Consider the following 24977-nt stretch of genomic DNA (forward strand, 5'->3'; position numbering starts at 1 on the left):
GAGAATTTAAAAAAAAACTCTTTGGCTGTCACAAAAGGAGTCGCTATCGCTAATCACTGGAAGTAGATTCACAAGTAAGGCGGGTTAGACGACACTTGTGTAGCTAGATACGCTACGCGCCAGAGTGTAGGGCTGCAGGTAATTTCTACCACGTGGGGTTCTTTAGCGTGCAACCGAAACCACAGACACAGGGTGCTTGAAGGCCCACATACTGCTACTGTCCCCAACCGGGGTCGAACCCGCGATCTTGTGCTGAGCAAGCCACAGGCTACCTGAGCTACCGAGGGCGATCGGAAGGCAGCCTTCATCTCGTCTAGAAATAATTTTGCAAGCGGAAGAAATTTACTCAGATACGTTGCATTCGGAGAGCTACAGAGACATAGCGTCTTGTCTTTCTTTTTTGTTTCCAGTAGCAGCTGCATTGTTTTCGAGTTTGTTTGCAGTGCAGGGCCGGGCCGACAATGGCCCACCTTTATAACTCTCAATAGCACGCCCGCAACCCGTCGCACAACGTTCTCGGCCCATCGTCGTTCGCCAGTCACCACTGTGAGCGACATTAGACCGACGTTGGTCCAAGGTACAGTGGCCGACTAAGTCGCTTGAAGCCCAAAAACCGACTACTGGCTGATGGCCGGTAGTCGGCACTCTCCACTTGGGCACAAGGGGAAAAACAACGTCGGCAAAATGTCGGGCCGACGTGTGCTTCCGACCTAAATGTTGTTGGGCCGTCCTTGCATAAAAAGGTTGGGCCAAGCTTGGGGATTGACATTGGCCTTACTCGGCCCGACTTAATACTGCCAACCTTGGGCCAATGTAGCAGACCGACCTATAAGACATGGGGCCAACACAGGGCCAGTATAGAACCAAGTCTGGGCGGTAGCCGGCTCTTTGTCGGCTGGATGGCGGCCCACCGATTAACAGCAACCATGGGCCAACTATGCCCAAGCAATAAACAAAGATTGGGTGAACCTTGGCAATAGCTAGGCTGGCCTACCTGGCCTTGGTTGGTGTATTATCGGCCAACAAGCTTGCTTCTTGATACGGATTTGTACCCTGGCCAATGACTTGCCAAGCATTGGCCAGCCTACGTTGTGCCAAGTTAGGCCAAAGCAGTCCTGTGGCGTCGCCTATATTCATACTCAATTGTCTCGCGGCGTAGGGTAGTGGTTTATCATTCTTTGTTTGTTGCTCGTATTTCCCACAACGGACAGTGAGCACGGCGTTTTAAAGCACAAAAATTTCCCTTAATGGACAATGTGCACGGCGTTTCAAAGTGCAAAAAAATAGAGAGGGAGAATCATAAAAGCTCACAATTCCCAAGACCACTACAATCAGACAGCTCACAAAGAAAAGCAACTGCATTTCTTTCCTGAGGGAGAACAAATACTATACATAGGTTGTCTTGCGAGCTTCCACAAATTCGAGAGTCCTGTTCGCGTGTGAGTCAAAATAAAGGGTGATCTGCCCCCTGGCCGACGGCTTGCCAAACCTCGCTCTCCTATCAGTATGTAACATTGCGCCAACGTTGTCTGGCCGAAAGAGTCGTTGGCCAACTGTCATCCGACTTTTTGCCAATCGTCAAATAGCGGCATTTCTTTCTTTTTTGTTTCGAGTAGTAGCTGCATTGTTTTCGGGTTTGTTTGCAGTGCACGGCTGTCATTGGCCCGCCTTTATTATGCCAAACTCTCAATAGTACGCCTGCAACACGTCGCACAACGTTTTCGGGCCAACGTCGTTTGCCAACCACCACTGTGAGCGACATCCGACCGACGTTGGTCGAAGGTGTAGTGGCCGGGGTCCAGGAAGAAATGTCCCCGGAAGAAATGCCTCCAGAAACATTGTTCCCGGAAAAAATGTCCCCTGAGGAACATTCACTTTTGGTAAGCGTGGACTGGTTGACTTCGGACGTTGGCTTTTTACTAGGACGGTGTGAATACTTGGATTTTTGAGCACCGAAGTGAGTAATCGTATATCCTATTCCATTTCCGAATCAAATATGGAATTCAATGTTCGAATTCCGAATCGAATTGATGTTTCTTCTAAGCCGAATATATTTGAATAGTCCCGAAGCTGCACATGTAAGGCTGGCACATGGAGGGCATAAAACAAAGTGAGCGCTATACTTACGCATACATACCGTACATGTTTATATTCCAACATCTGCTGTATATGTATCCAATTAGGTTATTCAACGAGTCGCTTAATTTATTCGTATTCAATTACGTTTTAAAATGACTATTCACACATAACATTTCTTTGCCTAGGGGGTCGCTGTGGGTGACCATAGGGTCAGTTTTGGTGCATTTACTTCGTTATTTCTTGCGATAAAGCGGCCTGTACAGTCATGGGGCTCCCAAGACCCCAAGTGAAAAAAACGTGCTTGGCCCAAGGTCGGCTGAGAGGAGTTGGCCAACTAAGCCAACCTTGGCCCAAGGTAAGACAACATGGTTGGGCCGAGCTTGGGGATTGACAATGGCCTGAGACTGGCCATTCATTGGCCACCAACATAGGGCCAACCTTTCTGGCCAACCTGGCAAACGCTGACCCATATATGGCCCTATCACGGCCCAGTGAGAAATTTTGCATGACAACGCTACCTCCCAGCGGCGAAAGCAATATTGGCGAAAGACTGGGCCGACGTCTGCTTCCAACCTAAAAGTTGTCGGGCCAAGCTTGCAAAAAAAGCTTAAGCCAAGGTTGGGGGATTGACAATGGCCTCACTCGGGCCGACTTAGCCGGCACAAGCTCGGGCCAATGTAGAGGGCCGACCTGACAGAGTAGGCCGATGTCTGGCCAATAAGGAACCAAGCTTGGGTACTGATTGGATAAACGTGGGCCCAAGAATGGCCCATGGAACAACACCTGTGCATGGGCCAACCACGGCCCGTTCCAAAAAAATGCATGACCCAACTCACTCAATTGTCTCGCGGCGTAGGTGGAGAATCGTAAAAGCTCGCAATATGCCCGAGATCACTAGAATCAAACAGGTCAGTATAAAGAAAAGAAATTGCATTTCTTTCCTGAGGTAGAACAGCAGATACTATACATAGGTTTGTCTCGCGAGCCTCCACAAATTCGAGAGTCCTGCTCGCGTGTGAGTCAAAATGAAGGGTGAGGTGTGTAAGTTTAATTTGATGCGTACACAAACAACACTGAAATGAGGAATTGCTTGTCGTATTAGCTCACCATGAAGATGTCGTCTCTGTTTCTTACTGCTTTTGGTTTGAGACAATCACTTGGCCACTCGAAAGTTGAACTTATGCAGTGCTACACCATTCCGCGTTTCCCTTTCCCCGAGGCAACATACTGAAATTGAACCAAGCCTCGCAAGAGCTTGGCTGGCCAACCCAGCCGTGCTTGGCAAACGAGCTTGGTACAGAGCTTTCTTGCTACAGATCTGTCCTGGCCGACGGGTTGCCAAACACTCGCTCTGCCTATCACAATGCAACACATAGAGGACATTAGAGGACACTTTCTCTTTTTTCATATGGCGTATATGACTCTTCTGTGACAGTTTCAACGACTACAACAGAGTCTACGTGACTGTATCAATCTTAGGTAATATGTGCACTCCCGAGAACTGATTGAAATCGTCATACAGAGACATCATTGGCCAATTACCTTGGTACTACGTGAAGATGAGTTCGGTAACCGACTGACGGCAAGCTACGGTGGCGTCCCGTCGGCACGGGCTGTTGGCCCAACGTCATTGGCCGACGTAGTTGGCAGTTAACGTTGCCCAGACTTTAGAACATGACTGGCTGGCCGACTTAGTTGGCTGCCAACTGGTCCCCGACTTTCTGCCGAGAGTCGGCCGTCGGCCAATTTCAATTGGGACGCAACGCGTGACACCGCTAGACATATTGAAACACATTTTTGCCTGTCAATTTTGTTGCTTCCCCCCCCCCCCCCATTTTATTCTCCTTTTTACACATCACCCTGCACGTCGATCCGCGCACTTTTAAAAAAGAACTTGACATGTTCCTAGCCATTCCGAATGACATCTTCTCTCCTGGTTTGTTGAAACTGGGAGGCGTACGCCTTTCTGTGACACTTTACGTTTGTCGCAAAAACCCGGCGTTCTGATTGCACACCAGTCAGTGTGACTTCACGCAGGATATACTCTTAGTATAAGAAGAAAGAAACAAAATAAGAATATCCCAGCCAAGTGTGCACGTTGTATCAACAAGCGTGACAATTGATTGCAGTGTATTCTCTACGCGAAATCATAAATGAAAGTGGCCCAAGCTTTCCAAGTCAAAACACTTAATAAGTTGTTAGGTATTTTAGTATTTATTTTGAGTCCGAGGACTTCAAGACCGGCAATATCGCAACTGGGGATTTCGCAACAATTCCACGCGTACCAAAAATGGATGTTTCTCAGGGGACATTTCTTCCGGGAACATTTCTTCCGGGAACATTTCTTCCGGGGACATTTCTTCCGGGAACATTTTTTCCGGTTCCCCAGTGGCCGACTAGGTCGCTTGCCGACCAAAAATCGACCACCGGCCAATGATTGGCAGTCGGCAATTTCCACTTGGGTCTCCTTTAGATGATGGGTCGCTGGAGTTGATGACGTACGATGACTCTCATACGTCACGACTTCGACTCGCGGGTCGCGCGAGTTGAATAAACGAACACCCCACTGGCAGCCGAGGGATTGAAACCTCTCTTGCTTAGCAGGATTGCGTGCTGCAGTTGTGCATTTTGTGCAAATATGAATCATACAGCTTGTAATCATTTCAACTCTTCCTGACAATTTTTCTTCGATCCCTCCCTTGCTTCTTTAAATCATTTCACGGTGTTCACTTTCAGTGCCTTGGTTTGTCTGTCCAGCACACACAGTTGTGAAATTTCTCCTATGGGAATGCAAAAAATCTACTTTGCATTGTACGCAGCTTAGCACTACATGCGGATAAATACGGTAGTTCTAGCATGGTCCACTAATATAATAGATTTCACTCTCCTCACCATGCCACCTGCAAGGTTGAAGAACCTGCGTAATATTAGTAAACCCTGCAAGTAAGGTGCAAGTAGCCTTAGGTGAATTCCAGTGCCATGCTCAACTTATTGGCTTTATGTGATGGATGCCTTTGGGGAGCAACTTCATAAAACCAAACACTAATAAGTGCAGAACAGTAGAATGTGAGTCATAATAGCATCAAAAGTATCCAGTACTTTTAATGGTAATAACATTGTGTAAATTGCTTTACCATATCGAGGAACACTATGGAACTCTCTGCAAAGGTTCTGGATCCTTGGTAGGTGCTGCCGAAGATCAGTTGAGAAGCAGCACAGTACACTAAAATATTTCAAATTTTCTATTTCTCGTCAGACATTTGGTGGATCCTTTACCAACTGCATTACTCAGTCCAGTCAAAGCTGCCAGAAGCTCATCAATCTGTTGGCAGAACATTTCCCATCATTTCGTGATGAGGCTGTCTTTGAGGGCTTTAGAGGTATGCAAAATCTTGTGTGGGTTGCTGTTTATTGTCCTGCATTCTAATAGTAAGCATTGATGTACAGTGTCATTCTACAAACGGGCTCAGATACTTGTTGCCGATTTATGGTCCTGCTTCGAGGGGGAAAACCTTGGCCGCTTCCATGACATAGCAACGCTCACAGCATTCGCGGACTACAGGGTACCCCAAGTTCTGGCATATTTTGGAGCACTACAGTATTCGCAGCATCTGGAGGAAATGCTTGCCAAAGGTAACAGCAGAGTGCAGTATAATATGCTTAATGCAATGCCATGTGTTGCTCCGGTCAAACACGTTGCTGTCCTTATGCGAGAAACTGAGCTGTGCTGTGCGTGTTAGCACTCAACTTCTTCTTCTCTCCATTTGCATTCCGTTCAGCTGTAGTGGGTCGTATTCAATACCGTGCGAGCCTCTTTCAAAAGAACTGCAGTTCTTTCTGCTTTAACACGGATGCTAAAACTGGCAAAACTTGTTTTTTTTTGCCTCCATTCTTCGGCGTGCTTCACACGATTTGAACTTCATACTTGTACACTTATTTGGTTGGACCACGGTGAAAGATAACACCCATCTGCAGGGTTGGACCTAGATGATTTCGACAGCATGCTCGAAATATCCATCCACACGAGCTGCCCACTCGATAATTTTATATGGATTTTTGTGGAAGTGATGCCATTATTCCTCCTCAAAGAAAATGATCGAGCAAAGGTATGTATTAAACGGTGCTTCGGTTTCTTCCCAGATCTAATCATGGAAAATGGACAACGAGAAGAAATGGAAATTCGAGGAGCAATGCTTCATGCCTGTGAAGTACATAGCAGTTTGCATATTAAAACATTGCTACGTTGTTTTACTATCGAGGTATCAATAACAGATAACATTTTCCACACATTGCAGCTCGTCCGTGAGGAGCTCAGCAGGCGTGCCAAGGATGATGATGTATTGGGCAGCATAAACTCTGTGCTAGTGGACTACTTCTTATGGGACTACCGCCGCAAGCATGCAAATGATTTGGATCATATTCCTTTCCATAAAGTGCGTTGTATATATTACTAAGGACATGTCGATGTATTGTTTTCTCAACAGTTGTGCTGGAGTTGTTAGACATAAATATTTTGAACTTGTCAGTGGTTGTATTCATGGTGTATTTCATGCGGTTGACAGCCTCAAAATAGTTTATGCCGTTACTGCTGGATGTGCAATTATATAGCTGATAAGTGATGATAGTTGCACGACAGGTGTTCAGCAGATATAGTAGACATATGGCTGACATTCTTATTTTATCCAGAGAATTTTTTGTTATTTGATAGATTTTTTAATGAAAAAGCTACGAGAGCAGCATAGATGCCATTTTTGCAAGTAGGTGTACGGCCAGGCGGACATTCTGTCTAACAGTGTATGTAACTACTAGATAACTAATTCTCTAAAATTCATTTCGTTTTTTGGGGCAATGTGAGATAGCAGAATTGGAGCCACACTTTTTTAAATACAATTCGCTGACCGATTTTTCGGTCTCTTAGGAGCCACGAAATCAGTCTGAATTATCGGGCTGTCCGAAAGCGCTACGACAGTTTCTCTCTGTGCAGGAGAGAGGGTAAAGCTTGGGGGGGGGGGGGGGGGGGGGGGGTCGAAGTGGCTTGCCGTTGTTGGCCGCGCACGAGTGGAGAAACAACGCGACTAAGTGTCAAGTCTAAGTTTCAGCGAGTGCAGTACGCGTTCATCATGTAGTCACCGCAGCAAGGACTGCCGCTGTGGACAGGGGTGCATCGTCGCTGCAGTCGATTTTCAACAGTTATACCCTTCCTTTTTTGTTTTTCTATGTTGTCGGTGCCGAAGACGACGTTGATGGCAACGCTCCTGCTGAAATGTCAAACGGCGACGTCACGTTAGCCTCGATCGTCGATGAATTTGCGTCTTCGCCTCACGTCTGTCGCAGTGACGTCATCGACATCCTCACTTGCAGGTGACGTCGACATTTCAGTATTTCTGACACTCAAAGATACTCTAATAGTAGAATACACACGTATTGAAAGATAATCGATAAGCTTACGATGTTGCAACGTGTCTGAAGCGGAGCGGAGCGTTGGTTTCGTTTCGGTCGCGCGCATAAGCTCCGCCTTCCCGCACGCGTCATGTCGGAATGGCATGCGTTTCGGCAGTATGAAATAACGGCGCGGGAGCACATTGCTGTGCTGTATTTTGGCGCTCGCGGTAGATGTAAGTCCCAAAAGCCATGCAGATTTGAAGCGAGATGAGTACGAACGACAAACAAGGAACGGTCAGAATTGTGGGCGTTTGACGGTGGCAACAGTTTTGTCCGAAAAATTGTAAAGTCCGAGTTTTGGGAGCTCGAATATGTGCTCGTTCACATTTGTTCACATTTCTTCAATTCAGTTCTGCCATCTCACATTTCCCAAAAAACCTCTATTAAGGTGTTAATTAAGGAAGTTTAGGTGAGTTAGTCATCTATTAGTTACTCCTCAACAGAATGTCCGACCTGCTGTACAGCCCGCATGCAAGTACGACATATATGCTGTTCTATGCCTTTTTATAAAAATTCTCTATCAGATAACAAAAACACCCTGTATGTACATATTTTGCTTTTTGTTTGGCATATGTTGTGAAAGTCCTCCGAAAGGCAATCAGCACTTTACAACCACTTGGGCTACCACAAAAGGTGAGTACCGTAATTTTCGTGTATAACATGCACCCATGTATAACAAGCAGCCGTTGATTTTTCCCCTCGAGGAACATGTTTCGGTGTATAATACGCACCTACAGATTGCTCGTGTCGCATGCGGCATCAGTGTTAGGCACGTACAAATCCAATAATTGAAGCAGAAAACACACCATACACACTTTGGCATTGTCTCGAGCAGCGGTCAGCACGAGTGGCAGCAATACACCAAGCACAGCTCTATGTACCAGGACACCGATTGTTCATGATCTATGTCGCATTTTGTTGGGGCGCAGCCTTTAGTAGTGTAAAATCAGTCAGTCAGAATTCAAGGGTTAAGGTCAGTTGTATGCCCCCGAGAATGTCGGTGTAATCACCCTGCGTCTTGTACAAGTTCACTGGCGGTCCTATGCGGAAATGTATCGATGTATAGCACACACTCATAGGTAACACGCATGGCCTATTTTTTCGTGTATAACATGCATGTTATACACCAAAAATTATGGTAATACACAATATAGAAAGTCATATTTAACCAGTCTGGGCATTATTGTCCTGTTTTGGCAAGATTTTTAATGTAATGCAGGGGTACATGCCTTGCCGGACCATCAAAGCATTCAAAAGTGATTGTTGAAAAAAAATAAAAAAGAAGAAGAAGAAAAAAAACTGCAATGCTCCACAACATCATACAACCAAAACTTATGTTCAGTACTGAGGATCGTTACCTCCCTTTATACTTCTGTTTCTGATGCACAACCTACTCCTCCTCACAGCTGTTTTTATTGCTGTCAATCTGGCTGTCATCACTGTCACTTTCAGGGTCCATACAGTGCATGTATGCATGACTGCCATACTCAGTGTCATCTGTCAGGCACGTCTGTGACACTGAAAGCCGCTCAGCAGGCTTAGGGGTTCTTGTTGTCGTGGTCACAAGTGCAGGTACAGAACCCGCGATTTCCCTTCTGTGCTTCTCTGTGTATTCTGTTTCCTGAGCACTGTCTTTGAGTTTGAGCAATTCACGTTGGTTTCCATTCTTCAGAACACCAAGAAAACTCTGGAGACATTCATCAGGAAAGTATGATTAGCTGCATCTACACTCAGCGGAGTTAGACAACACAAGACGACAGGTCAACATTTAAAAATCGTACAACACTAAGTAGAAAAGTTAGAATATTTTTGTTTGTTATAGCCATATCGACAAAACAGGTTAAAAATATTGTGTATGCTCTTGCACTTTACATTCTCCTTCATCATCCGAACGATCGTTTGAGGATGATATTTTGGTCCCAGATGTAAAAATAACGTATTTTCAAATCTCTGGTAAACAACACACGTCAATAGTGGATCACAGATAGGAGTTTTCAAGTTCTTTAAAAACCCACACTTGCAGTCGTTTACCACAGTTTTGCTCCCACATTCTGTTCCAGGGTGGGTCACAGATGGGTCATGTGATTGTATGTATAAATGAGGCAGTATCCACTGCCTAAGAAGCGATAAAAGAAGTAATCTAACAAGGTACACTGTGTAGTGTTCCTCTGCGGACTCGATCAAGCAATGTTGAGCCTGTGAATGCCAGCATCTTCATATTGTATTGCTCAAAAACACTGAAACCCTTCATCACCCCTCTTTGAAGACATCACGTTACCTGTAGATCGTTCATCACGCTGATGCTGATGATGTGTTGGTGAGCGGTACTGAGCCCTTCTAATGCCTTGCTGTGGAACACCATCTCTGCTGTTATGTATTCAAGAAGTATCCTCTGAAAAGTGATACCATGCATAATCATAATGATTGCAAATAGCTGTGGTATAGGTATGTGCATTTGCATAACGTGTACTGCAGTGTTGAGGTATGTCGTATCTCTTTTTTATATTTTTCAATCCAGGAAGGAGCAGATTCAGTTCAGTTACATTTGATCTAAGCTGTGGCAAGTGGGGACACCTGCCGTGAGTGCCCTTTGGTGCACTTATATATATTGTGAAGAAATGAAATTAAAAAGGTGAGGCTGCCACTGATGACGAGAACGTGAGAGGAGAGAGGATGCACTTCATGAGATTGAACCTGACAGTACTGGACCTAGTGAACTGGACTCTGTCAAAGAGCCTTCAACCCGCATAAAAGAAGTGATTCAACACTACCACATTGGACTTATGAAGCCTGAAAAGCATGCTAAAGGGAAGCAATTAACTCAGTTTCAAGTGCAACAACGGCCTCCATGGATCAAGGCAGGCTTTGCAACTGCACTTTCTTGAGTGTAGAAAGAGATCTCTGATCACACCATAGACCAATTTGCAGCAGTGAAAACAAAGAAGGTTAAGTTGTAATTTTCTTATAGTGTCTTCATTCATTTTTAATGATGTTTAAATCTGTTTTGAGTGACTTACATTGTTAAATTTATTATTTATACACTTGACTCTATTTCTTATTTCAATAATATGATAACGTTATCTTATTAATGGGCTCCAGACGCTGTGGGGCTGAATTGGCCCCAGGCACAATTTCACTGCTTGCCATTGGTGCCGTTCTCCCCATGTCACTGGTTGCAGAAGCTGTCAAGACATACCTTAATGTCAGACAGTTTCCTGCGTTCAAATGTCTCCATTTGCCTTTCAAGTTTCTGCCTGGACCTTTTTTCTTCTGTTGTAGCCTTGAAAAGTTTTTCGTCCACCTGGTTTAGACTATGTCAAGGAACGTAATCATGCTAGTTATGTGGAACTGATGCCTGTTTGCACAATGACTTTTATCACATAAATGAATTCGACGCGCATTCTGAATGTCCATTTAGTCCACCACAATGAAACATCTGGATTCAACCAAGAAAAATAATAAGGCCCATTTTTCAGGTTACTATGACCATGTGCAATATGGATTAATGTGCAAGTTGCATGTCTTCTAAAAGGAAGTTTGATGCTGAATTGGCTGTTTGATCCATTAGTTACATCACATGTGACAATGATGATGACATCAAAAAAATTATCAGAAAGGAAAGCCTAATGAAGATCACTATTATCTGTGTCGTGCATTTCAAGCTTTTGGCTTGGAATGAAAGGATACGGCAGTCTCTCTGACATTAGATGTACTCTCTGCATGCAACTTTTCTAACTTCTCCTTTTTTGTCAGTTCTTTGATGTGAATATCGAGATTACTTTTCAGTTCATCCTGAAAGGGATTTACCACAGGGACTTTACACAGGGACTATACCAAGGGACTTTACCACATGACACTTCTTGGTGTAGCAAAGCATGTGTTATAAATACGGTTTCTCATTTTCTGCTAGTATTATATTTTCTGAAGTATTATGAGGTAGGGTGGATATAGGTGAAAAAGATAAGTTCTGTTGTTATCATAGGATGTTATAAGCCAATTCAAACTTATATTGCTGTAGTGTGGTTCGTGAAGGAATTTAAAAAAAAAATCAAACTTTGAAAATTGCCAAGCGAACCTCACTTTTTTTTACAGAAATATGAAGTCCTTCACGGATAACCGCAGACCCAACAAAAACTATGCACGGCATAGAAACAGAAATAGTTGAAAAAAATTAGTAAAAGTACTGCGCTAGCCCCGCCTGCTTTATTGTCGCAAAAAAGCACGTGCGAAATCTGCTGCTAGAGGAGGAAGTGTCCCCGCCTTCATTTGTTTTGTTTTCTTTGTGATAAGATGGTCGTCAACAGCATCAAAGTCAAAGCGGGGGAAAGACAGGTAAAACAAGAGGCGGGAACACTTCCTCCTCTCGCCGTGCCTTCCGCGCGTGCTTTTTTGCGACAACCAAGCAGGCGGGGCTAAAGCAGCACTTTCACTAATTTTTTTCAACCACTTCTGTTGCTATACTGTGCATAGTTTTTGTTGGGTCTGCAGTTATCCGTGGAGGACTTCATATTTCTGTAAAAAAAAAGTGAGGTTCGCTTGGCAATTTTCAAAGTTCGATTGAAAAAAAAAACTTTTCTTTCAATTAAAAATTGTCCAGAGCCTTCCTAAATGGTGTCAAAAGTTTCCAGAAGGTAATTGCCGAAAGTCCCACAATCCTCCGCCGAGTACGTCGCCAGTTAGAATTTTTTATCACTTCAGGTGAAACACCCTGTATATTCTGATATCGAAGCAAAGCAATGTCTCTTCCAAGCTGGATATACTCAAAGCTGTGCTCGTAAACCCAAAAATGCCAGAAGAAAGGATACACAAAACAGTGCTGCTTCATGAGAAGATCTGTATGCATATATCACGTACATTGCTGTATATCCGTTTATGTGCTGTATGTGTGTTTGTTCATTTATATATAACTATTCAGTTAGTATTTGCTACGGGTATGTAACTACTCAGTTCGTATTCGCTTCGGTTTTAAAATCACCACTTGTCCTACTAAGGTGCTACCTGTACCGTGTGAGCACCTGGAAGGTGGAAAAGCTAGTCATAAAATTTTTTTGAGCGTGAACCAGAAAGCCATGTTCCCATACAAGTATTTGTGTGTAGGCCTCATCTCCTATCTGCAAATGCAGTCCCAGATGGCCCTGGGATGGTGCTTCCACGTGTATTAGCTAGACCCTGAACATCTTTGTGCGGTGTAGACATAATAGCAGAAAACCTTCTTCTTCTCTCAGAAGGTGACACTTCAGCACTCACAGCTACCAAGCCAATGTTGGCTTAGTTCAGCATTAAGGCCCACCTAAACAGCAGCTTTGTGGCATCAACTCAAGCAATACCATTCGACATTGACGGCATCAGCTATTGAAACAGAAATGCAGCATAGAATTGTGCTGGCTGCAGCAAAAGAAGCAGAGCCATAAGTGGGAGTGAACTCCTCTCCTTGTTTTGTTTCAGGGGCATTGTTACATCACAGCTTCAATAACAAGTACAAATATCGGGAGTCAAAATGTGTATTGGGAAGTAGGGAATTGGCGACGCACATGAGTTGCATGGGGTTGGGTGTCTGATAGAGCTTGAGGTAGCACAAGTCCAAGTGGCTATCAAGAGATATTTATTGTTATTATTCAACAGTAGTGGGGAGTACTTGAAGTGCTAAATAATCAAGTTCCACTTGAAGTACATTTCTGAGTACTTGTACCCAGGGGTGGATCCAGGATTTTTCTGGGGGGTGTCCACCCTTGCACAGCATGCTACACACACTATCTAGGTACAATTGAAGCAGTGTGTGAAGGCAGAAATGGAGAGGGGGGTGGGGTGGGGGGACATCCAGACCCCCCCCCCCCCCTCTAGATCCACGCCTGCTTGTACTTTACTTTAAGTACATTTCAAATTACGTAAACATACTTTGTAAAAGTACCTTTGATCTGCGGATTGGCCGAGCAGGTTAGGGTGTCCCGCTCGTAGGAGGTAGCCAAGGTCGTCCTGAAAACTGGCAGGTGGTGGGTTCGAATCATACCACCGGCTGTGCTGTCTGAGGTTTTCCTTGGGTTTCCCGAATACTTTGCTGACAAATGTCTCCACAGTACCCCCTGAAGTTGGCCCAGGATGCATACTAACCCACCTGTCCTCCCACTCGTTCCTGCTGTCCTCTCACCATCTGTCCACATCTGTACGCTGCTCATAGCCACAGTTGCTTTGCGGCGCTAATACGGAATTTAAAAAAAACAAGTGCCTTTCTCTAGTACTACTTTCCTGTCAAGTACTCAATACAGAATTGGGGACTCCAGACAAAAATTGGAAAATGCGAAAACATTATTTCTGTTGAACAAGAGAGAACTGATGTTCTGAAGCTGGAACAACATAGAAAGGACAAATACATACAAAGCCTCAAATTGCCTAAGAAATTAACGAAGAAAGAAGAAAGTCACTGAAAAGGTTAGCCAGCTGTAGGATTCGGAACCCACATCTTCTGGATTGTCGCCTGCTAACCTTTTCAGTGACTTTATTTTTTCTTGATTATTTCTGTGTCTTGAAGGGACATTTTTTGGAGGAGAAAATCCATCGTTGACAAGTTATCAGAACTTTCATGTTGTTCTAGGGTTTTTCCCACCACTGTTCAGCACCATCACTGCATAGCTGATTGCCTGCGTGCATGTAAATGCAAATTATGACATCTGACTCAGTTTATATTCACGAGTAAGCAGTTAATTAGCAAGGCTTCATAGCACTTGCCGAAAGTTTACTAAGAAATCAAAACAACTACCATACAGTGGAACTGAAAGTTATATATATGTATATATATTTTGTTTTAATTCCGTGGTAGCGCTGCGGAGCAACTGTGGCTATGAGCGGCGTACAGATGTGGACAGATGGAGAGAGGACAGCAGGAAGGAGTGGGGGGACAGAGGGGTTAGTATGCGTCCTGGGCCGACTTCAAGGGGAACTGTGCTGACATTCGTCTGGAAAGTCTGCCGGAAAACCCCAGACAGCAGAGCCGGTGCGGGGATTCGAACTCGCGTCACCTCCCAGTCTCGGCGTGAAAGGAAGACACCATAACCACAAGGCCATGGGAACTGGTCAAAGTTATACAAACTAAATTGGCAGTGTACTTGACGAGTACTTTAAAGTACTTTATCTTGTACTTTACTTGAAGTACATTTGCAGCGTGATACTTTGTGCTGTAGTTTTAATGAGACCAGGCACTTGGTACTTTACTTTAAGTACAATTTTGAGGTACTTTGCCCATCACTGCTATTGAGAGACAATTATTTGCCAACGTAATGCCCTATTATGGTGGCAAAGTTGAGCCTTGTGAGGCTTAACAATCGGCTATGCTTCACGAGAAACCAAAGCGACCTGTAGTGTTCTTTACAAGCTGATGAAAGCATGCTGTACAAATGGCTTCCACGTGACACTGATTTACAGCCATGATAGTTATGCACTTGCACATTTTTGCTACTCTGAATATTCTGTGTGTGTGTGGGGGGGGGGGGGGAATCAGTTGAGGATTTTTAAAAGTAATTTTTATGGTCTCATTGGTATGATACATAGTTTTTTGTTGGTAATGTTGCTGTCAGCACCTAACAGTAATAAATAATAATAATTGTTGTACTTTGAATTGCTTTTGTATTGCTACATGTAAGTGGAAACTGATTGACATCCGCATGACATCCACACCCAGGTTAACTGCTTTCATGAATCACTTCGATTCTCCAGATATCAACCAAACGCCATTTTGCACTGCTTCCCCCTTTCATATTATTTTGTGGTGACAGAAGTGTCCTTGTGAATGGATTGCATACTTTATGCATCTTTTGAAATCTGCCACTGCGAGAGGCTAGAAGTGAAAATGTTAAAAGAATGCACTTAAATGTCGAGGTATGTAGCATTTACTTGAGACTGGGGTGTGAGACACAACACATAACACAAGGTACACAGACCTGTGTCTTGTCCTGTCCTGTCTGTCATGCTCATCACTCTGAAGAAAATGCTACCTACCTTTCACTTGCACCTACAGTGTACTTATACTGGATTGGCCCTGCATGTGTATGTTAACATATCGGCTAATGCTCACAAATGATATTCACCTTTGCTGCTTTGCAAATCTTTCCATAATGTGACAGTTCATAAACCACATTCTTATGAACACGGTGTACCTGAAAATACAGGAATTCAGCAGAAATGCACCCGTCTATATTCGGACATTCTTGAAATATACATTATGTCTCAGTTATGTAGCCCATACACTCTTTGAATGAAAATTCTCCACACGTTTATGATCTCCCTCACCTCCAAGCTTCCACACACCTTCATATAGCATTGCTTTATCCCTTCCAGAACAGGAAAAGTAGTTTAAAAAGTTGAGTTTATCCAATGCCAAACTCGTGCCACTTGTGAATTCTATAAAAATGCTATTTTCTACGATTTCCCATTTCCCCGTAACAAATTAGAACAACTTGTGTCACACAAGTATATGATTTACGAACAAATTAAAGCGATATCTGTGATACAAGTTGTGTCACAGACAGTGCCGTAGCCAGATGGGGGCTCAACCCCCCCTCCCCCGATATCATACCTTTAGTAGTGCATTTAGGAGAGGGAAACGAGGGTGAAATCCTCTTTCCCCATGGAGTCCCCATAGAGCCTCTTACGAAATATTTTTCTGGCTATGCCACCGGCCACAGAAAAGGGGGGGGGGGATGTCCTGACCCCGCCGCTAATTTCTGTCGTTCCACAGAGTGTCCATTGACCTTACGTAGTGAGTAGGATGTTGTCCAAGGCAGGACCCCCCCCCCAAAAAAAAAAAAAAAAAAATCAGAAAAATCCTGGATACGCCTCGGTCACAGATCTATCGCCCACATTTATTCATATGTACGATGTGCAGAAATGCCAGGACTTCAGACTGTGTGGGTCACTGTAAATGTCATGCTCTGTATGTATCTCAAATACAAACCAGGGTATTGCGGAAGTCCTGCTCCATTGCGACGACCTCTGCGGTGTTTGCTAGCGCCGTTTTAAGTGAGGGATTCAGAACTTCTTCCTGAGAATAATTCAGAAGCGCAGTGGCCAGGTTGTCGCCAGCATTCCTTAGACTGGCCGCTTTTCGGCTGTAGTGGCTCAGTTGACAGCATAATTCCCCAATGTGGCATTCAGTCTGATTGAGTCTTTCTTGAAGAAATTTAGATATATCTTCGCTGCAATAAAAGCTGCATGGATGAACATTGTTTCTCTCAATAATGTAGTTATAGCTCTTACCAAGTGCTCGCACCGCTTGCATCTTTTGTCATTGCCAATATCGCGAAGTCGGCAACTGACGCGCGTCGTTGCCATAGCAACACGAAGGAGCAGATGTGCTATGGTAACCGGATGTGACGTTACTTGTGCCAGCAGCCGTCACCCACTAAAATTTGTCTCGCACTGGTCGAGAAGGAACGCCATTATCGCGGTATCGAGAAGGTACGTGATTTCATCTGAGATTTGTGGGATATTGAAGAGTTTTGCCGCGCTACTTACCGTTTTCGCGTCTTTGACATCATCTGTCGTAAAATTAAAGATAGAAAAATGGGTGATACATGCCAACAGAGCCGTTATTCGTCTCACAGATCCGCGTACCCTATTCTGTGCCCTCCATTAAAGCGGGGGACCTTTCATGGAAAACTGGCGAGGACAGCTAGCGGTCAATTTTCGGAGCAGCCGACTTTGCGAGTTCTACACAAAATTGTGAAGATCCAGAGGGCAGTTTCGAGGGATAAAACATGCTCTAGATTGTGCCAGTGAATTTAAGATCGTGGTATGTTACGTTTACCAAGCTACGACAATGTTATCTCTAGACTGGCTTTCATGGCCCAACCTTGGGTCTCGATATGATTTCGTTCAGTGCTGTTCGTAAATAGTATAGCGGGTGAGAGTATCCGCAGGCGAAAACATGTGTGGTGAACCTCGCTGCCTAACGTACGCAACACTGCGGACATCAGAATTAAATTTTGTGTTTGTCACGTAACCATTTCCTCTGTGTTCCTATCTGTCTGCCCAGTGAGGCGGTGTTTATATCGTCCTGTCTGCTGTACCTTGTGTGTTATTTTTAATAATTGATGAAATAACATTTTGTCATGTTCTGTCACCGTCAACAATTTTGATACTTTTGTTTTAGGGCTGTAGCATGAATATATTACCAGGGACCGTGATATTACTAAGACCCCTGCGTTGTGCTCCAACCATTGTTGGAATTTTAAACTCATGAAGATCACCTAAAGCCATCTGTTGGGAATTTCATTGCATTTTTGCTGAGGTAACTTTAACAGGTTACTTTTGTAGAACATAGTAGAAGAACACAAGCTAGCTGGTGTATGTTACTTGTAGAAGACATGACCCTGAGTTTGGGGTAAAGACGCAGACGACACAAGCAGTAGACAGGATGAGACTCGTCCTGTCTACTTCGTGTGGCGTCTGTGTGTCTACCCCAAACTCAGGGTCATGTCTTCTGCAAGTTACTTCTCTTGAGTGATGTGCACAATTCGGTATCTGCGTGACATCGTGCATTTATAAAGAAGGGTCTGTTATCTGTTTCCATGTGTTCCCAGGTGTATCGCAGTGAATCGAAATTTCTCAAATAAAATGTCTCACTGAGAGCAATCTTTGGTTACTCGAGCTTGAAGTTCAGAATTCTCATTTATAAGTGTACTTTATGATGTCCCCCTTATTTTACAGTGCAGCGTATCATTTGCACATTTCATTGGTTGGTCATTTTGCTCCTTTCAGAATGGCCTCTGATGAAGTCCCAGAAACTATCCATTTGACAGTGAATCAACTAAGTGGTATGGATTAAATTTTTGTTCCATTAGTGCAAACTGGAAATGCTCACACATGAAATTAAATTAATGTCTGGCATACAAATTATGAGGGTGATTCAAATGAAAACCTCAAATGAATTTTCACTAAGTGTATCTTACATGTGAGTGAAAGTATGTTCATCTGTCTTTCAGCACATGGTGTTAATGCACTGATAGAATGGCGTAAATGCAGGCTAGCTGGTGGATAAATTCCATGATAGGCAAGCCTGCCCATCGCTCAGGCTTGCCTATCATGGGTGTTAATGCACGTGCACCAATAGTGCACTTAAGCATGAATAATCTGCGAAAAGAAATCTTTCGGATGTGTGCTCAACCTATTACGCACCACATTCTTGACTTCACTGTCGTCTTCAAACTTTGTGCAACCAAGGTGCTCTTTGAGAGCTCCAAAAATGTGAAGATCTGAATGTGCTATGTCCGAGGGAAAAGCAGGCAGTGGGAAACATTTCAGTTCAGTGATTGTGAATGGTTGTGACCGTCTTACGAGTGGAGCGAGGTAGTGCGTTGTCGTGCTGAAGCAAAATGCCATTGGTTAACAACCCTTAGCGTTTTCTGCAAATTGCAGTTTTGAGGCTTCACTGGTGACTGTGCAGCCTTTCTCTAAGCAGTGCTTAAGTAAGGGACACTGAGGATACCAGAACAAAGTGCGCATCACTTTTCTTGCTGGCAGTTGTGTCCCAAACTTCGTTGGTCTAGGTGATGTGGCATACCTCCATACTTTGCTTGACCGCTCTGGCTGGTAATGGTGGACCCAACCCTAATCCCCATTCATGATACAACTAAAAAAAAGCTCTGTTCTTCGGTCTCAACGTTGTTGCAGCTTTCGACCAGCATCCACTCACTGTTCTCGCAGCTGGCGGGGTACCCATCTTGCAAACACGTTCCGATACTCGGGCTTGTCATGGGTGGTGTGGTAGGCTAAGCCTACGCTCATTCTGAAGCGTGTCCGCTATTTCTGCCATGGTGATGTGCCAGTTCGCACCAATAAGCCCCTCGACAACCAAAGTTGTCTCTAGAGAATTGACTGTGTACCTAGGCTGAACTCGCACCATTTTTGAACGTGTTAGCCCGCTCGTACACTTGCTTCTGAGACGTGCATGACGAACTGCACTGCATTGTTATCCGATAGTAAGTTTCCAGCAGTTTCACATGTGCGGTGAGAAATCTAATAGAACAAACAACTTTATTATAGGACTCTTCTCTTTCACACAACTCTTCTTCCACTCTTCTTTCACTCTTCTTTCACACTTTTCCAAATGAGCGGCCATCTTTGATGGCATCACAATGCTTTGAGGCACTGTGACCAAATCTACTGGGTGCTCTAACACAGTCATACTTCGGAGCAGGGATTTGTGCAGGATTTTCATCTTCCACATTTTCCACTGGTGCTCGGAACCCTTGAATACCCTGGAATTTGAAACTGCTGTTTTCAAGGTTATGAGGACCCTGCAATTTTCCACACTCCTTGAAAACCCTTGATTTTTCATCCTTTCCTTATTCTCAGGGGGCTGCTAGTGCAAATTCCACCTATCTGGATTCAGAACTGTAGTTTCAAAACCACAGGAGTTAGCACTGGTCGCAATAGGAATCTGTTATGGAAACCAGAAGTGTGAGTAACGAGCCATGCTCTTCATTGTTTTCATCAAACTTCCTTTCTATTATATTTTACGTTATCTTCTATTATCTTCAACATTCAGGAGTTGTCAATCATGTTTGTGGGATCACTACTGTTCAGTCTCCATGTGATGCCTGTAACTTATATTTTTGTGAAATATTGAAGCCCTGGTCATAAATTGGTTTTGCATCCCAGGCAAAATAATCGCTGAGCCTTAAAGGAGCATGGAAGGACTAGGGAAAAAACAAAATGGTGGATCTGACGGAAATGTGTTAGCATTAAGACTTTGAAAACCCTTTTGGAACTCCCCTTGACGACACTACACAACCCTTGCAGGACCCTACACAACCCTTCACACAACCCTTCACACAACCCTTCACACAACCCTTCACACAACCCTTCACACAACCCTTCACACAACCCTTCACACAACCCTTCACACAACCCTTCACACAACCCTTCACATGACCCTACACAACGCTAATGCAAGACAGCATCCGCAGGCAAATGAGCTTTTCGGGCTTGCTCCTATTCAGCCTGATGGCCCTGTCTCGCAGCCTTAGCCTTCTTTCGTCGCTGGTCCTCCCCACAGCTTTCATAGTCCATGGCGAACTCACGCAGACACATCTGAAACTGTCGACTGCCACAGCTGCACCTGCCACTGCCGGCACCGCGTCGGGTATATCCACGTGCCCTCTCCCCTCTGAGTGCCTCTCTCCACTTCCATGGCTACAGACACAACATGCCGCGATTCTTGCCTAGCAAGGACTCTAATGCTAACACATTAAAAATGTCAGGAGGATGAGAAATTAGGACCAGCAGCCTTGGGATATATGTATATTCGCACCAAAAGTATAACAACAGTGTGCATTCCTGTTGCACAAGAGGGCTTTAAATCTCGCGGGTCAGGAAAACTTCTTCCCTCGGCTGCCAGTCTGGGGTACCATGTCAGTCGCCCAATAGTGAGGATCGTGCCGCCTTCTTTCTTTCTGTTAGCAGTCTCATTTTGCACCACTCCTCCCACATATCGACTGGCCATTCTCGCTAGCAGACGATTCTCACCAACCAATGAGGAGCTCTGACTGACTTGATGTCACCACATGCCAGGAGTAGCTTGGGCAAGATCACCGCCACTACCTGCATTCTTGTGCACTTATTTTCTCAGGAAATTCGCACTTTCCAAAGGAAATATTTCGCATGACAGTTCTTGAAGGTAGTATGTTCATATCACGTGGCAAAAAACATCCAAGTTCCAAGTGGCTTCAACTCCCTTTTAACCCCTTCAGTGCCACATTATTGTTCAGAAAAATAACCTGAAAACGCCAAATTTTTTAATTGCATAGTTCGATTCCTAGTACATAAAAATGACTGTTTGCAAAGGTTTCTGATATAACCAAAATTTCAAATATATATACAGTGAACCCTCGTTAATATGACCCCCGATAATATGACATACTCACTTTATCACCGTTTTTCTTGGGAACCGTTCCGCCGCCATGTAAATCCATCTTGTTAGTATGACAATCTGCTTATCCAACTATGACTGAGATTTTTGTCACAAGTAGGGTCAAACACAGATATCTTCTCATTATTATGACCACGTCACATGACCCACAGAGTAGCCCCAGGGAGAGGCTACACACATACCTCAGGCAGAGGGTGACACGTGTTGAAGTAGGGCGCCAAGGTTTGGGATGACTCCTGATGTTGTTGACCTCGGAATTACTCATAGCGCTTTTCGGACTGCCAAAGCACTCTAGTGCTTAAAGTAGCACAGAAGTCATTTTTAACACCCAGTTTTCTTCCTATAAAACTGTTAATTAGGTCAGTAAGATGCACCATGCGAAGTAATTTACACCACAGAGTCATAATTATCGCAGAAATTGAATTTACAATACGCCGCAAAAAGCGACCATGCGCAACGGCGGTGAAGAGCAGTACGAGCCTGTGATCTGCCTGGAACCTCGCGCTGACGCTATAAGGAGAACGCTCGCTGATTGGCTTAGAGAAATGTTGTCTGCTACTCGGCTGTTCGGGGTTCTGATAAAGCCTTTCTCCTTGCTCGGTAATGCTTCGGCCGCTCCTTCTATCCCCAATTCTCCGGGAGAACTGGCAAAACAGGTTTACGGCGGCAAAGGGACAAGGCGCTGACCCCCACTGACCGGCGAACCAGAACGAGTTCTCCTTATACCGTCATCGGTGACGTGGCATCATACCTCCTCATCCTCGTTATAGCTGGAGTGGCGAGTTAAGGGTGAACGCGTGGAACTATGTTTATGTGAGTTTTTTTCTGGGAAACAAATTGCACACATCAAAACCTTTCGCGCTATTCGGTATAATGACACACACACTTTCATCAGATGTCTTAATCTGAAATTTTTTGGATGGCCCTCTGTACTCGTTTAAAACAGCAGTGACCACGAGACCAGGTCACACTATGCTGTTGCTGCTGTTGTGCACCTAAGAATGGCCAGAACGAAGCGGTCTCTGAGGTCAGCGGATTGTGCGTTTCTCGTTAGTATGACAATTCGCTTTATGACCAAAATCTGTGGGAACAGTGGTGGTCATATTAACGAGGGTTCACTGTATATATATATGTACAACAAAACCAATAAAACCAAATTTGTGCATATATATGACCAAAACAATATATATAACCAAAAATGGCATAACGAAAATTATATAACAAAAAAAAAGTCCGTGGCAGCCAAAAACGGTAAACTAGGCAGATGTGACGGTGGATTATTTGTGTCTGACTATGGCAAGCCGTTCCATCACCACCACAAGCACCACCACCGGAGTTTGCCTCTCTTCTCTTCTTCACTTGTAGAGCTATGTTCTGCCAGAAAGTCATCTTCACTGGACGAGCAATTCTGTTTCTTCAGAATCTCTAAAACTCATGTGAGCCGCAGCCACATTTGGTGACACCATTTTTAAATGTATGCTGCACAGCCGAAATGCTTGGAGCAAACACAGACTGGTGCTGCCATGTGTCCTCAAAGCACAGAAGCAGTCCGACGAGCTGTACCCGTCTGTGGCAGTATAGAGCACGACAAATACTGGTAGGGATAGAGAGAGAAATACTCGCGGACGAGCTACACTTGTCCTCAGCATTTTTAATCAGGAATCCGTCGACGAGCTGAGTTCGTCCATGGCTCGTGGCATGGTTAAAGGAGCACAGAAAAACATCTAAAAAAAAATTTCAGTTCCGAGCATGTTGTGAAAGCAGGTAACTTAACTTGATCATTAACACACAAATTTTCTCTGTACACGATATTTTTCATAGAAAAAAACCACACTTAAACATCACCGTGCGCGGTCCCGCTCGACTTGCTCCACAGGGTCAAATGAGGAGAAAACGTCATAAGTGATGTCATTACAGCTCAAAGGGGCGACCATGCTTCTATCGAGGTCAGCGCTGTCTGTTTTTTTTTTTTTTTTTCGTTGCTTTCTCGCTGTCAAGTGGTGAATAATGGAGGACTTCGAAGTGCCTGCGGAATATTGACATGTGTTGCCACTTTCAGAGTAGGAAATTGGGACTCTGCAGAGATGCAGAATGATGAGCTGTAGGCTGTACGGTGATACGCCTTACATGTCGGTGGGTGCAAACTTAACTGGCGTTGTCGGTCACCATGTGGTAACCAAACAAAAGGTGCCGGGACAGCTCAGATGAAATCAAACAGCAGGCGTGTTTGTGTCGTCTATGTTTGTAGCCTGCCTCTGCTAATTCTCGTTGTTTAGCTTGTTGATTGGTAAGCTGACCATAAATTGTGGTGGTTTATGAGATTGCTTGGCGGCCAATGGATAGATGGCGCGAGGACGTCTGCTGCCACGATGTGCCGGCGACGGCATTGCGACAGGTTTCACTGGATTGTGTCTGACAACGTATCAGCAAGAACACACCTGACAATGAGCCTATTCTCATACTGTGTGTGTTGTTTGCCAAAATAGTGATTCAATTCTTCTCTACCATATACAGGGGACACAACAGATGCTTCGCTTCCAAATCTTCTCGTTGTCGATCAGTTGGGAGAGATCTTGGGTGCTGCTGGGGAAGGCCCGAGCGGTAACTCGTTAATCTCAGCTCCTCTGCGCCTGATCTCTGTGGGGGATGGGCAGTTCATGCTAGCTAAGGTGTCAGAACTGTCTGAAATGGGAGTAGGCACAAACCACGACATCTCTGAGGACCTCGGTTTGCCTGAATGTACAGCAGAAAGGCTGGAAGCAAACAGCACTGCAAGTGTTGATGCCCAAGCAACGTGTGACACGTCAGAAAAATGTGGTGCTGATGAAGAAAATAGTTCCTGCAATGCTGAAGCTGAGGAGTCTTTGAGGGTGAGCCTGGTTTATGCATAATAGTAATGTAGTATGCATGGAACTGAAATTTCCAACACAGACCATTCTTCTACAGCGCAGTGACGAGAATGGCGCCTACTAGAACAGTCTCTGTTCGAAGTATCGGCGGCTCCCGTCCTGAGACTTCTGCTTCAATAAACCCCTTTATGGTGTTATGCTGAGGAAAGAAAGTACATTAACTATGAACAAACATAAAACTAAAAGAAACCAAATGTAAAGAAGTAAGAAACCTGTGAAGGTGTGTAACGCAATTTCTGCCACATAATGTGAATGTCATACGGCAAAATCTGGTCTCCAGGCCCTTCCTGCCTCTTTTGCGGCAGTGTGCAATGTAGGCGTACATGAACGACAACAACTTTATTTTGAGATGATGAATGGGGAGTTTCATCGCCAGGGGCGATACTCTGCCCCATTGGTGGTGGTGATGTGCGGAGTGAAATAATGAGCCCCTTCAGAATAAGGATCGAAGGCGTACATGATGTTTTCTGTCGCAGCCGCAAGCTTTGATTCATAGGTTGTGGGTTGGATCCAGGCCGGGGATGCCAGCAACTTGGTGGCAAGGTACAACTTGCTCGGACACGGAGTCATCCGTGACAGGTGCTAAATACGGTGTGCCGTGTGCTGAGATTTGGGCGCACTATAAA

At 44.5% G+C, this 24977-nt stretch overlaps 3 protein-coding genes across 14 annotated transcripts in view; 2 read left to right on the top strand and 1 right to left on the bottom strand.

Annotated features, from left to right (window-relative positions):
• The window catches only part of LOC135377720 (queuosine 5'-phosphate N-glycosylase/hydrolase-like), a 142651-nt gene extending 136050 nt beyond the window's left edge, over positions 1-6601 (top strand). For 3 of the 4 annotated variants that reach the window (XM_064610346.1, XM_064610345.1, XM_064610348.1), the window contains 5 exons: positions 5223-5261; positions 5336-5459; positions 5527-5712; positions 6220-6287; positions 6375-6601. In XM_064610346.1, the coding sequence (XP_064466416.1) occupies positions 5223-5261; positions 5336-5459; positions 5527-5712; positions 6220-6287; positions 6375-6533 (576 nt within the window). In that variant the 3' untranslated portion in view covers positions 6534-6601. The remainder of the gene's footprint in view (positions 1-5222; positions 5262-5335; positions 5460-5526; positions 5713-6219; positions 6288-6374) is intronic. The other variant, XM_064610347.1, reaches the window with a different exon arrangement.
• Positions 6602-8701: 2100 nt separating this feature from the next.
• Positions 8702-17224, bottom strand: LOC135377723 (CBY1-interacting BAR domain-containing protein 1-B-like). 4 transcript variants are annotated; one of them, XM_064610350.1, is made up of 7 exons: positions 16768-17214; positions 16466-16718; positions 15600-15668; positions 11209-11313; positions 10718-10822; positions 9800-9913; positions 8702-9208 (listed from the first exon to the last, which is right to left on the bottom strand). In XM_064610350.1, exons 1-7 carry the CDS (start codon positions 16797-16799, stop codon positions 8912-8914), a joined length of 975 nt encoding a protein of 324 aa, XP_064466420.1. In that variant the 5' UTR covers positions 16800-17214; the 3' UTR covers positions 8702-8911. The 4 variants fall into 4 exon arrangements, with proteins under 4 accessions (XP_064466420.1, XP_064466421.1, XP_064466424.1 ...); XM_064610351.1 differs by having other exon boundaries at positions 16466-16706; positions 16768-17210; XM_064610354.1 differs by lacking the exon at positions 11209-11313 and having other exon boundaries at positions 16768-17224.
• Positions 16853-24977, top strand: part of LOC135377718 (protein BANP-like) — a 44808-nt gene continuing 36683 nt past the window's right edge. For 3 of the 6 annotated variants that reach the window (XM_064610337.1, XM_064610338.1, XM_064610336.1), the window contains exons 1-3: positions 16853-16968; positions 18271-18326; positions 23957-24312. In XM_064610337.1, the coding sequence (XP_064466407.1) occupies positions 16868-16968; positions 18271-18326; positions 23957-24312 (513 nt within the window). In that variant the 5' untranslated portion in view covers positions 16853-16867. Of the gene's footprint in view, positions 16969-16991; positions 17303-17662; positions 17801-18270; positions 18327-23956; positions 24313-24977 lie in introns of those variants that run through there. The other 3 variants (XM_064610340.1, XM_064610341.1, XM_064610342.1) reach the window with 3 other exon arrangements.

Source organism: Ornithodoros turicata, chromosome 1 (assembly GCF_037126465.1).
Source record: "Ornithodoros turicata isolate Travis chromosome 1, ASM3712646v1, whole genome shotgun sequence".
In the NCBI taxonomy this organism is placed as follows: domain Eukaryota; kingdom Metazoa; phylum Arthropoda; class Arachnida; order Ixodida; family Argasidae; genus Ornithodoros; species Ornithodoros turicata.

What these genes read in the sequence shown, in the direction of transcription:
- LOC135377723 (XM_064610350.1), bottom strand. Translation starts at nt 16,799, where the DNA reads ATGACAAAAGATGCAAGCGGTGCGAGCACTTG. An exon ending in GCAAGCGGTGCGAGCACTTG is followed by an intron (nt 16,719 to 16,767) that starts GTAAGAGCTATA and finishes TCATCCATGCAG; the next exon opens with CTTTTATTGCAGCGAAGATA. An exon ending in GGAAACTGTCTGACATTAAG is followed by an intron (nt 9,914 to 10,717) that starts GTATGTCTTGAC and finishes ATCACTTTTCAG; the next exon opens with AGGATACTTCTTGAATACAT.